At 39.4% G+C, this 13870-nt stretch overlaps 1 protein-coding gene across 3 annotated transcripts in view; it reads left to right on the forward strand.

The window, feature by feature from the left end:
* Positions 1–13870, forward strand: part of SIRT3 (sirtuin 3) — a 76039-nt gene that overhangs the window by 49425 nt on the left and 12744 nt on the right. For all 3 annotated transcript variants that reach the window (XM_069223209.1, XM_069223207.1, XM_069223210.1), the window contains exon 5: positions 10532–10632. In XM_069223209.1, coding sequence (XP_069079310.1) covers positions 10532–10632 — 101 coding nt within the window. The remainder of the gene's footprint in view (positions 1–10531; positions 10633–13870) is intronic.

Below are 13870 nucleotides of genomic sequence, written 5' to 3' on the forward strand. Positions count from 1 at the left end.
ATCTGTGTTTTGTTGATTTTAAAGCAGCATTTGACCAAGTTGACCGAGGGCTCTTATGACGTAAGCTAAAGAGTATTCCTGCTTCTCTTGTGTGAGCCATCAAAGACCTTTACTCGAACACATGGATCCAGGTCAAATTAGTCGACAGTTCAAGGCTATCAAGGAAAATCCCTACAGAAAAGGGGCTGAAACAAAAGTGTGTGTTGGCTCCTCTTCTCTTTAATTTGTTTCTGGCTGACCGATCTGCAGTCACCACTCCTGGGGCTGTTGACTTTATCCCACTTTGCCTATGCTGATGATGTTGTATTGCTGAGTCACACCAAAAGAGGTATGCAGAGAGCAATCACTGAGTTAAAAAACTTTGTGGAAGTTAACAAATTAGATATAAACATCTCCAGAACCAAAACAATGTTAATCTTCAAAGGCCTAGTTCGGCCATTAACCTGTTCAGTGCAGGCATTGGCCACTCTACCTCCCTGGTGCGGGTCACGACCAGTGGCTGACACCAGGGAGGGGGTTAAAAAATCTTCAGGTGCGTCGTACCTGTGTTTTTGGTCCTGGGCTCGGCGGCCATATAGGGAAACAAACCAAACCCAGACATTTCTGGAAACTAGACATCTGGGGGGAGTCCACAGGGGTGTGACTTGTGTGGATTCCCCAAAGTTTTCTTAGCCAGGATACCCTGCAAAGCTGAAATGTTGAATAGAAAAAAACCTCTTATTTTTTCTTGCATTTCTGTTACACAAACTACAGGAATATCCTGGTATCCACAAAATTCCTACCACCCAGTGTTTCCCCTCCTGTCCTGATAAAAATGCTACCCCACTTCAGTGCCTGTACGTAGTGCCTGCGTCAGGTATGGATCACCCCAGAGTCAACAGTTGCCCTCATGTAAGGATCCAGAGCTTTCTGTCACCGAAATGTGAGAAAATACTTTTGTTTCGCCAAATATCGAGGTTTGCAAAGGATTCTGGGTAGCAGAACCTAGAGAGAGCCCCACTAGTCACCCCTTCCTGGATTCCCCTAGGTGTCTAGTTTTCAAAAATGCACAGGTTTGGTAGGTTTCCCTAGGTGCCGGCTGAGCTAGAGACCAAAATCCACAGCAAGGCACTTTGCAAAAAACAGCTCTGTTTTCCTTGGGAAAATGTCATGTTTCCACGTTGTGTTTTGGGGCATTTCATGTTGTGGGCACTAGGCCTACCCACACAAGTGAGGTACTATTTTTATCGGGAGACTTGGGGGAACTCTGGGCGGAAGGAAATTTGTGGCTCCTTTCAGATTCCAGAACTCTCTGTCATCAAAATGTTTGGAAAAATTGTGGTTTGGTTTGGCCAAATATTGAGGTTTGCAAAGGATTCTGGGTAACAGAACTTGGTGAGAGCCTCACAAGTCACCCCATCTTGGATTCCCCTAGGTCTCTAGTTTAAAAAAATGCACAGGTTTCCTTAGGTGCCGGCTGAGCTAGAGGCCAAAATCCACAGCTAGGCACTTTCCAAAAAAAACCACCAGTTTTCAATGTAAAAATGTGATGTGTCCATGTAGCGTTTCCTGTTGCTGGCATTAGGCCTACCCACGCAAGTAAGGTACCATTTTTATCGGGAGACTTGGGCGAACACGGAAGAGCAGAACAAGTGTTATTTCCCCTTGTCTTTCTCTAAACGTTTTCCTTCCAAATGTAAGACAGTGTGTAAAAAAGACGTCTATTTGAGAAATGCCCTGTAATTCACATGCTAGTATGGACACCCCGAAATTCAGAGATGTGCAAATAACCACTGCTTCTCAACACCTTATCTTGTGCCCATTTAGGAAATACAAAGGTTTCCTTGATACCTATTTTTCACTCCTTATACTTCAGCCAATGAATTGTTGTATACATGGTATAGAATGAAAACCCATTGCAAGGTGCAGCTCATTTATTGGCTCTGGGTACCTAGGGTTCTTGATGAACCTACAAGCCCTATATATCCTCGCAACCAGAGGAGTCCAGCAGACATAAAGGTATATTGCTTTAAAAAATCTGTCATCACAGGAATTGTTTTATTTCAGCTGTTAGTTTCTGTAGGAAAACTTTGTAGGATCTACACAAATGACCCCTTGGTGAATTCAGAATATTGTCTACTTTTCAGGAATGTTTAGCATTCAGGAAACCAGCATTGGTTTCACACCCATTTCTGTCACTAGCTGAAAGGAGGCCGAAAGCACAAAAAATAGTTAAAATGGGGTATGTCCAAGTAAAAGGGGGAGGCCCAGCAGCTAAGGGGTTAAAGATCTACTTGGATGCTGAACTCCATGAGGAAGTAAACTATTACAAATACCTGGGGCTATCTAACAAGTTAGATTTTTTGGAGCAAGACTGCTATGTAACCAGGACGGAACACACACTTATCCATGCTTTTTGCTCCCTCTGCAAAAGACTATATGGGCCTTCTTTTAGGCCTTTACTGTCTATAATTACTGTCAGATTTCTACCAACAGTAGCATATTTGAGTGCTGCCTTGCATGGGTTGGATGCACCTCTTCTGGACGGTCTGCAAACTAAAACATACCAGGCAGTATTTGGCCTCCCAAAAAGTGCCTCTCAGGCACAAGTTCGATTACAATTTGTCCTCACTGCTCAATTGCTAGAAAGAAAGCACGCAGCAATAAAGGTTTGGTATAAAATCAGAGCAGCACATTAAACAGTGCTTTGTGGACAGCCTTAGTAAATGATCCTACTTCCAGTCATCATAAATACCTTTTTCCTGCATTAAAACAGACAAACACGCTTGAAATTTGGGAAAATAATTTACCCGTACCATCTTTCAAGAGAGCAATCAACAGAGCAGCAAAATTTCATTCAGTTTTGCGTGATAAGTACATTTTTAGCAAACAATCTTGTCATGGATGTCATTAACAATTATGTCATGATGAAGCCCACTCGGTACTTAACTCAGACATTTTCCCCTTTTATGAAGCGAAAATTGATGGCCTTACACTTTGGCAACATTCCAGCCCTAGCTGATTTGCCACACTGGAAGCACAAGGGCTCAACACATTGTAGAATGTGTGGTTCTGGAAAAAAAGGAGCTTATACACCTAATATGCTTCTGTCCCACATTAAAGCAAGCTAGGGTCGCTTTTACTGAAAAAAATATTCCTGGAGAGAGCGGTACGTTTGTGTCAGTCGCAGCTCCCAATAGCAAGAAGGGGCAGCGCGCGCGCGGGGGGGTGTAAATAAAAATGAAATTGAAAAAAATAAAAACACTTACCTCCTCCACCGTCTTCACTCCAGACCAGGCAGACAGACACTGGCTCTCAGCCTGCCCTGCTGCCAATCTTGATGCCGCTTTTGACTGGGAGCGCCCAGTCAGGGTGCTCCCAAGCAGACTGGGAGCCTGTGCAGGCTCTCTTAAGCCCGGCAATTGTGTTGCCGGGTTTGAGAGAGCCTACTTCGCATGTATGTTCGTCCGGCCTGAGACAGCCAGCCAAACATACATGCACTTTGAGGGGGAGTGCTGAGCTCTCCCCCTCGCTGCTCTTCACCCCGTGCTCCTCCTCCCTTTCTTCACTTCTCTGCTTTTTTTCCCTTTCTTCCTTCATTTCATGCATTTCCTTTATCTCATTCCCTGTTTAGTCTCTTGCCTGTGCTTTGCAATTAATCCCGGCCCCTTGATGTACCTGCATTAAACAAAAAGAAATTGTTGTCTATAGATTTTCTTTTTTGATTTGTGTTTTTGGATCATTATAAAAGTAATTTAGCTTGGGTAGGCATTGCTGATCCAGGCTGAATTTTTCTGGAAGACATTCTTAAAAATGGTGGATGTGTTGTAGTGATGATGTAATATTTCAAGAACCATGAGACCTATATACTTCATTTTGGTGTCAAAACAGATTTTGGGGGTCGAGTAGGGTTATAGAGACAGAAAATAGCTCCCCAGAGTAACTCTTCTGCTATTTTCTGAAATGGGCGATCCAATAGAGGATGAAGAGACATATAGAGCAATGAAACAAATAATAATGGTTTTTAATCCTTTTACATGTATACCAAACAATGTTTATGATCTGAATATGAAAAGAAAATAATGCTTATCACTCCTGTTTTAGACACATTTTCATAATTCACTTTATTTGTTTCAGCAATCGCTCGTGGTACATTTGCAGAATGTTGAACATTTGAGAAGAGTATATCGACGGGCATCTTTTTAGAGCATAGGTTTTGCACGTACATGTACGTGTGAGTTATGTGGGTAGAGCCTTTGGAAATTTCGTAGGTTTTGGCACCCCATCAATAATTTCCCAAACAAATTCACCCAGGTCTTTCTCTACATATGCATGATCCAAAACATTACATCTTCTGATCAAGTGGAATGCTCTTTTAATGTGTCCACTCACAGAATATCACATTGATGGAAGGTCACTTTGTGGGACTGATCTCTTGAGCTCACTGTACCGAAGATCGTCAAATGTGTGACCGTCAGAACTCGTTTTCCACACACACACACAAGGTATTTTTCTAAATCTTTGAAGTGACATTCTTCTTCTGTCTCAGCAAATCCTTTTAGAAACTTCACAGGTTCAGCAGATAAAGCTCAACACTTTGTTCCAATTTTGCTGATAGTGTCATCACCTGTAAGAATATGTGTCTTGGTAAGAACACTGGGCATCTCTGGGTCAAGTTTCTTGTGCAGAATATGAAGCTGCATTAAGTGTCTTTTCTTGCCTGTTCCGTAACATATCCATAACTCTGACAACCCTTGACGTATCAACATTGCAACAAATCTAATTAGCACAATCATTTTCTGTGTCATATGACTTGATTGGAACCATTTGGAACAGCCCACTCAACATGTGGCACAACACGAAGGTCAGCTTCCTCCAATTTGCTGTTAAGTTCTTGAACAATATACAAAAAGTACCTTTGGATATATCTGAACAGAGACCAAAAACTCATTGACAATCATTCCACTAGCAGTAATTGGAAATTCAGTGTTCACTGAAGCATCAGCAATGTTTTGGCGAGTTAACATCTCTAAATACATCTTATTCAATGAGCAGAATTTATGAAGTTGCACAGGTATAGGTGTGGAATTTTTGATGTAGGCAAGATCAGTTGTTCCATTTGTACACATTTGTCTGATTCTCTCACTTTCTTTGACAGATAGTTCAGGATAACTGTTGAAGACAATGTGCAGTTCTTGCAAGGTGCACACAGACTTTGATATGTGTAGAACAGTCTGAACGACCTCTCCGAAGTTTTGCATGGATGAAATCTTGACCATTCACACTTGTGACATATAGTTCACAACAACTGCAGTTTTAAATAACACCTTTTCAAATTGAAATTTTTCAGGTGAAAGATTTTTTTTGAGCTCTTGTACGAGTTTGTGCTTCACTGGTTTGGGTGCAGCATCTCCATCAAATAATGCATTAGTTGGAAGAAGATCATGCAGCAGAATGTCCATGATAAATTCTCCCCTTTCTTTTTCTACATCCATCTCTCTATGTGCTTACAAAAGTATTTTTTGTAACCTGTTTTGTAGTGGCTGGTTGGACAAAACTCTTACTATGGCAATTAAGGCGTAGAAGTTTAGCTTTACTGATTATGTCAGACAGCTTTTTCTCTTTCAGTACAAATCTCTTCTGCTTCTGTTTTGCGTATAGTTTCGATCCATGTTATAGGACATCTAGTAGACATGTATTTATATTGTTATCCACATATTGTTTGGCCAGGAAGTTGTGTAGTCACATAGGCTCAGTCATTTCAAAGGGGTTTCCTTGCTGCTTCATGAATTGAAGAAGGCTTTCAACCTGTTTATTAAAACATTCTCCTCTCTTTCTCACAAGTTCGGGGTGAGGAACTGTTTCACAGTGGTTTGTTAATTTTGAATTTGTCATCTCTCTGAAAACATTACAAATAGAAAGGACTTCATGGTAAACTAGCTGCCATTGAGCAACATATTCACTTTTACATGTCTGACCAACAATTCCCTTGGAGCTTTTCTGTGATCTCTGGATCCTCTGTTCCAGTTTCATATGTGGAGCCACAGCATTGAACCTTCCCTCTTTGTTTTTCACCACAAAATGTCTTTGGATGAATTGTCTGTAGAGGTATGTTTTTTCCACCTCTAGCTTCGTCACTCTTTCCAAATACCAGGACCCATATCTCAGGTAGTTTATGCAATTGAATTCACAAAACACAGTAATCAGTGACTACACAGTCTTCACGTGCAGCTCCCAATCACCTTCCCGATCAGCATGTACCAAGTTTTGCACTAGAGCTATCATGTGTAAAACATTCCCCAGTACTTACAATGTTCTGGTTTTTCTTCACATTCTTTGATAAGCCCTACAAACTTGGTTTTCAGATTTTCTGATTTTGAACAGAGTCTATTGAATATTGCCTGGCTTTTCATTATGTCTTTTGAAATAAGTGCACACTGTGCTTCTTCACTTCTGAGATAAGATTTGCAAAACCTAATTTATCATTCTTGTTCCAGAAAGCATTCCAATTCAATGTTTCTATAGCATCGGATATGATGGGCATACCTTGTAAAGAACAAACATAATGAGTTCCACTCAGTACTGACTGGACAGGTTTGCTTCCAAAGAATTCAAGCTCAATAAGTGCCTCGTCTATGCCACATCCACTGAGATAACTTCCTGCACACAACACCGCAACACAAACTTTGTCATGTGGAAAACACCCACCACTGGATAAAGTTTATCAAATTCTACTGGATTACTCATAAAAATGTCAGCTACAATACGAAAGAAACCATCGCTGAAAATTGGCAAGCTGAGCACTCACATTTAGCTAATTTTATGGAGCGGTGAATACTGTTGCATAGCTTATGACTGGAGATAGTATTACTGGTAAATCAGAGCATGAATTCCAACCCTCAGAAAAACTGGCTTTTCTTCATCCGTCAGTCTGCACCGAATAAGCGATATAATAAATTCAGTTAAATCAGCTTTGCGGACCGCAGTGTCATGTAGAAGAAGATCCATGTCCTCAGCCACTTTGGAACTTTCTGGTAGACTGGGACATATTGATGGCGTGTAGTGATTTTTGTGCATGTTGGCAAGACCGTTGGGTTATAAGTTTACATCTTTGATTGTTTATGCCTACAGCTGACACACCTTGTTTTCCAGCAGCTACTTCATTGGTATAGTCTTGAAAAAGCACCATGGCAGTATCATGTATGCTGTATGTTCCAGACAAAGAAGAGCTGTCTTCAAAATCAAAATGATCAAAAGCAGCCATTGTAAATCCTTTCCTGGTAGAGTGACTTTGAAGTGCTGTGCTGTCGGACTCACAAGATTTTACAGCATGAGCTGCTAACAAGTTCCTGCTCCGTACTATGTCATTATAACTTGTTGATACACCAATCCTATTTATTGAAGTGACTAGCTCTCTACCTTTGCACTTGTCATAGATTGTGTGGACAGTCATCATGTGTAGCGGAGTTTTCTTTTTTGCTGTGATGTAATTCATAAAACATGATTTGGAAAAGACAGTACATTTGCACAGCATAAGCCTTTCGGTTCATGGGATTGTCTTCCAATTCTTTATTTATATCTTCAAATCCATCATCAATGTTGTCGGCTTCTGTTCCGAAAGCAAGCAATTTAGTTTGAAACAGTTTTGCTTTGTTTATATTAAAAAAATGATGTAAAAAATGTTAAGACAGCATCAGGCATTCTTGTTGAATCCCATGATTTGCTGAGCTGTAGGGCATCACAAAATTTGTCATTACGTCCAAATCTAAATCTTTCAGGACGTTTCTTTAAATGGTTCCTACTGATTTTACTGCAGTCTATTATCTTATTTTGGCAGCAAGAACTTCAGGTGTCAAATCAGCTGAGAACACCATAAATGGTTCATTCTTTTTGTTAGACTGACAAAAACAAATACTATCATGGTCCATTGTCACCATAAAAATCTTAATTTCATTATTATGGAACAATACAGTTTTATCAATGTTGACCATTATTTCCCTGATCTCAATGAGTGTGAACCCTTAGCCAGCACTCAAGAGTGGCTTTAAAACTTAATTTGCTTTTTCAAAGAGTGCAAACTTAACTGAAGGCTGGCGGTTATGTTGCTGCTGGGAGCTCATTGTACGTTCATATTTTTGAATGTATGCACGCATGCTGGTTGGGTGGGCATACAAATCCGCTGCAAATATATTCATCTCGCTGTTTAGATCAGCTACTCAGCTGGAAACTTCATCTTGGAAGAAACTAGCGGCAGATAAAAACATGTTCGACCTTTCAGGTTCACGTACTCTGTATTTGTTCTTTCGTCAATCCCTTTGGCCCTTGTTCTGGCTAGATGACAGATAACATGTTGAACATCCTCTGCTTTCTGATCAGTTGTTAGAGGTGGATGAGGGGTTGCCATTGATCTTCTACGTGGATGGGCATTGGGATTGGTTGTTGTCGCTGTCACAGAAGAAATTTTGATTCTTGTTGTGATTCACTGGTTTCTGCTATTTTTTCCATTGTATAAAACTTGTAGCACTTGTTGTTAATATGATAAAATATTTGATCTTTTTCACGCATCAGTTTCAGTCTTTTGTGAAGTTCGTCCTGCCATATTTCTGCAGCATCTCAAACTCTCCTGTCCAGCAGCAGTTCATGTTAGCTTTTCTTTCGGATTAGTTTGACACATTGTTCTTTGTTGAAGGAGTCTTCAGATGTTGTAGTTAGCAACACTCTGTCAGGAGGTAAGAATCCTCTGCTACCACCTGCTTTGCTCATGTTTATGAATTTGAATTAACGGAAAACCTGAAAGAAAAATTATATGAAAATAAATGACAAATATGATGGCTAAAACACATCACTATAGAGTCGCCATTTTGGAAAATGGCGGTAGGGTTGCTCTGAGAAGGTATTTTCTTTCTTTATCAGACTACTTGACCCGCAAAACCTATCTTTTGACACCAACAAGAAATATATAGGTCTCATGGTTCCTCAAATATTTCATCTTCTCTGTAACACAACCTCAATTTTTAAAAATGTTGTCCAGAAAAAATCGGCCCGGATTAGCAATGTCTACCCAAGCTAAATTACTTCTCTAATGATACAAAAACACAATTCAAAAATTAAAATCTCCGGATAGCCATTTTTTTTTTTACAGCAGTATTTCAAGGGGCCAGGATTACTTGTTCTTTTCCTTCACTTTCATCTTTTCCAATCATACTTTTTTATTATTCCATTTTTACTATTGTCTTTTCCCTCGTCTGTATATCTCTGCCATTTTTCATTTTCCTCTCGCACTCTTTCCTCATTTAGACTTTGCTTTTTTTTTTCCTCTTTCCTTGCTTTATTTTATCTTCCTTTCATTATTCCTCACTTCGGCACTCATGTTCTCTTTTCCTTCCCCCATACCTCTTCCTGTTTTATCTCACCTCCCCTCTTTGCAACTCGTTTCTCCCTTCCCTCGCTTTTCCTCTCTTTGTTTCCCTCTTTGCCTTTCTTCCATTCCTTTTTCATCCTTCTTTGTTGTTTTCCTTTATTTTCAGCCTTTTATTTTCTCACAACGTTTCTCCTTTTTCTTTTAGCTTGTCCTTTTTTCTTTTTTACTTTTCTTTTCTTTCTGACCATTTCCTTCCCTCTTTTCTGTTTCAGTTTCTGTTCTTACATTTTTTTCTTCCCCGTCGTCTGTCCTACATTACTCTTCTTTTTCTACTTTTTCTTGTTCCCTATTTCTTTTTCCCTCTCTTACCCCCCTCTTCCAATTTTCTCCTTTCCCCCTTTCACCTCTTGGTTTGCCTTCTTTTCCATGTTTCCATTTCCGCTTAGCCCTTTTCCACTCTTACTTTCTTTTATTCTATTTTTTTCTTTCTCTTACCTTATCTTGCTTGTTTTCCTTCTTTTTGGGCTCTTTTTCCGTCCTTGTTTTACCTCTTGTCCTTTCTGTCTATCATTTTCCCATTTCCTTCAAATTTCCATCATTTTATTTTCACCCATTCATGTTTAATTTGTCTGTTTTACCTTCTTTCCCACTTTCTTTCATCCTCCTTATTCCACTTTTTGTTTCCATTTTCTAGTCTGGCTTCCCATATTTTGCTTCATTGCTTTCCACTTTTTCTTTCCTCATTTGTTCTCTTTTGTCCTCCTTTCCCCTTTCATTTCTTCTCTTCTTTTGTCTTATGTTTTCCTTTCCTCATTTCCTTTTGTCTTCTAATAATTTCCCATTTTCATTCCCCTTTCCTGTTTCCCTTTCCCATTTTGTCCCTGTGTACACTGTCCTTTTTCCATTACGTCATTTTATCTCCTCTTTTCTTCCCCACTCTCCCCTTTCTCTCTTCATGTCACTATTTCTCTTCCATTTCCCCTTTTCAGTTTTTCCCTGCCTTCCTTACTCATTTTTCCATTCCTTCTTTTCCGAGTCCACTCTTCCTTTCATGTGTTTCCTTCCGTTGCTTGACCTCATCTCTCTCAACCATTACCCTTGTTCTTTTCTTACCTTTCATTTTATTTCCATTCCTATTTTCCTTTCACTCACATCTTCTCTCCCTCTAAGATATTGTCTTTCCTGTTCCAGTTGCTGGAATTCCCCCGAGTAAACTAGTCGAAGCCCATGGCACCTTTGCCACAGCAACATGCACTGTCTGTCTCCGCTCATTTCTAGGCCAGGATTTTCAGGTGAGTGAGTCCCTATACCTTGAGTCTGACTTTGGTCCGAGGGTTACTAGGTATGAACTTATAAATTGCCTCTCACTATTTTGCATGGAAAGACTAATGTGCGAGAATGACAGTGAGCAAGTCAATGACACTACATATCGAACTGTCTCTTGGTTTTTAAAAATAGAAGTAGTTATTACCTGGTGTAATAGTAATTATTTTATCAACCTCAGAAGAATGAGAGCTTGAGTTAGTCATGTCGAGACTGAAATCCCTGAACTGCAGTTACCCTCTTGAAGCATGTTATATTTCTGATTTTCCTTAACAGCAAATTAACCCTTGATTGTGCTTGTGGACAAAGGTTACTTTACCTGTCCCTAACCATAACCTAAGCCTCATTCCTAGCCCTAAACTTCACCCTAACCCTAAATAAATTTCAGTGACTAAATACATTTCTGTGATTGAATATTTCCTAGGCTCGTTTATGTCTGGGGCTTGCTTCTCAGTTTCCAAACTGATACAGAACTATTACTGTACATAGGACCAGAAAACCCTTGTACAGTACTCAAGCCAATATTTTTTACATTATTATATATATATATATATATATATATATCTTGTTAATTAAATACAAACTTGAAGTAAACACTGAAGTTCAAGCTTGAAATGACCTTTGCGTCATTTTATGAATTTTATGAGCATCATGTTTAAATGTGTGTCCGAAATAAAAAGAGGCATAGTCCTCTGACTTTTGAATACATATTGAAACCGGAGCTCCTACTTGTTGATTAAGCTGTCTGTGAGAGTGTTTGACCTCTTTAAACTGATATAAATCACTAGAACCAGACTTATTGTGCAGATGCCATTGTGAAAAGAAGATATACATATCTTTTAATTCTTTTTTTTACTGACACAGGAGAGTGATGATACAAGAATTAAACATGGCAAATAGATTAGCTAAGAGACAGCAAGTTTTTAAACAACTGTTTGATGTAGTGAACTTCGGTGTCCCAAAAATGGGGAACTTAGAGAATAAAATGAACTGTTCACCAACTAAACTATTCAAAGAGTTGGAAAAAGCATGAATAAAAGAAGTGAACAAGTGGTGGGAGAGGACAACACTACAGAAGTACATAGAGGTGGCCAGGTTGCCACGTGGCTTCAGAATCTTTCTATTTGCACCAAGTACATTAAAAAAGCAACTAGACTACTCGGGGATAAAGAGAGCTATCAACTTCTGAGCCAAAACCCCACAGAGGAATATGCTAGAGAGTACCATCTGAAATTACAAGAGTGGCATGATCAAGGTCTCATTGATGAGAATGAATGTCGTTAACTAAGGAATGACAAACCCATGACGACAACGATGTACTTTGTGCCGAAAGTCCATAAAAGTCTTGAGAATCCACCAGGCAGGCCGATTTTTAGTGGCATTGGCTCCCTCCTAGAGAATTCCTTAAGATTCATAGACATCTTTCTCTTCCCATATGTACCAATGCTACCCTCATATATTAGAGACTCAATGGATTTTTTGAATCACATCGTCAACATCCCATGGAAAACAGAATATCTCATGGCAACTGTTGACTTGGTCTCACTCTAAACTTCAATTCAACATGCTGATGGTATGGAAGCATGTAGGTACTAAGCTATTGCTCTCTAAGTCATCTTGAGCACACGGAGATGTTGCTAGACATGTTATATTTCTGTCTGACACATAACTTCTTATTTTATGAAAAACATTACTTGCAGCTATGTGGGACAGCAATAGGGACATCTTTTGCACCCACATACACAAACCTTCTACTGGGCTATTGGGAGGCAGGGACGATATAGACAGAAAAGAAATTTGCAACATATTGTATTGTGGGCACAATTTATTGATGATCTATTCCTCATATGGGATAGAGATAAACAGGAGCTGATACATTTCATTGAATAATGGAAGCATTATCCCCAGAGATTGACATTTACATATGACAGTACTACCAGCATCACATATATAGCTATAACAGTGTACATCAATGGGGAGAAGGTATGTACATCCATGGATAAGAAACCAACCAGCTGCAATAGGCTGCTCTATGCCCTAAAATGCAGCATTCCATATGGGGAATTACTACGTGCCAGGAGAAATTACTCAGAAGGAAGTGATTTTCCTCATAAGGTGCGAGAGATGTGTGAAAGATTTAGAGTTAGAGGTTACCTCAACAGTGTACTCTAAGATGCCTTAGCAAAGGACTCCACAAATAAGAGAGATAAATTACTTGCTGTAAAACAGAGAGCAATCAGAGAAGTGGGAGAATTGTCCTATAGATACATAACAGAATATGATCAATCTAGTGCTATTGTCAAGAGAGCCTTGCAAAACAACTGGGGAACCCTGAGATTGGATGACACTCTGAGATTGATACTTCTAGAACAACCAAGAATAACATACAGCAAAACAGCCTTCACAGGAGATTATCTAGTACATAGTCACATGCAAAAAGTCTTCAGCATAGATGTGAACTGGTTGAGACAAAGGCAACAGGGCTTTTGGAGATGCCAAAGAATCAAAGTTTGCTCTTATGGGCGTAATACATGTGGATTTTAGTCTAGGACTAGAAAGAATTTCACTGTTAGAAGTAACATCACCTGTGAAACACCATATGTTGTGTATATCATGGAGTGTAGATGTGGCAAAAAATATATAGGAAGTACTGTCAATAAGTTGAAACTTCAGATCTTGCAGCACATCCGGGCTATTTAGAACAGAGACATGTCAGATGCAATTGCAAAACACATATGGGAAGAACATAATGGAGATATTACAGGTCTTTGTTACTTCGGGATTCATCACATCATGAAAACTCCGAGAGGGGAAGATCGAGAATTGAGTCTTCGGAAATCTGAGTCTAGATGGATCATCTTAATGGGTACCGAGATACCATGGAGATTGAACTGTTATGTGGAGCTACATGTCTTTTTACATTGGCTATCTCCTCCAGCCCGCATGTATTCTTTAAGTCTGAAAGCTATAATAAGCTCTATAACTAACTTTGAAACTGTCATATTGCTGTAACAATACGCAGTGACCTGATCTATGACCAATGAACTAAATTAGCATAGGTTTGAGATGTGACACACAAAAGAAAAATCATGTTGAACTTTGATTTGATCACTTAAGTGAGCCTATGGGTTTAACAATGTCTAATTAATAGACTAGTGAACTGTCAATATGGCACTGGATCAAATACAGTGATTACCATTGTTCCAT

The sequence above is a fragment of the Pleurodeles waltl genome, chromosome 3_1, assembly GCF_031143425.1.
Source record: "Pleurodeles waltl isolate 20211129_DDA chromosome 3_1, aPleWal1.hap1.20221129, whole genome shotgun sequence".
Lineage (NCBI taxonomy): Eukaryota > Metazoa > Chordata > Amphibia > Caudata > Salamandridae > Pleurodeles > Pleurodeles waltl.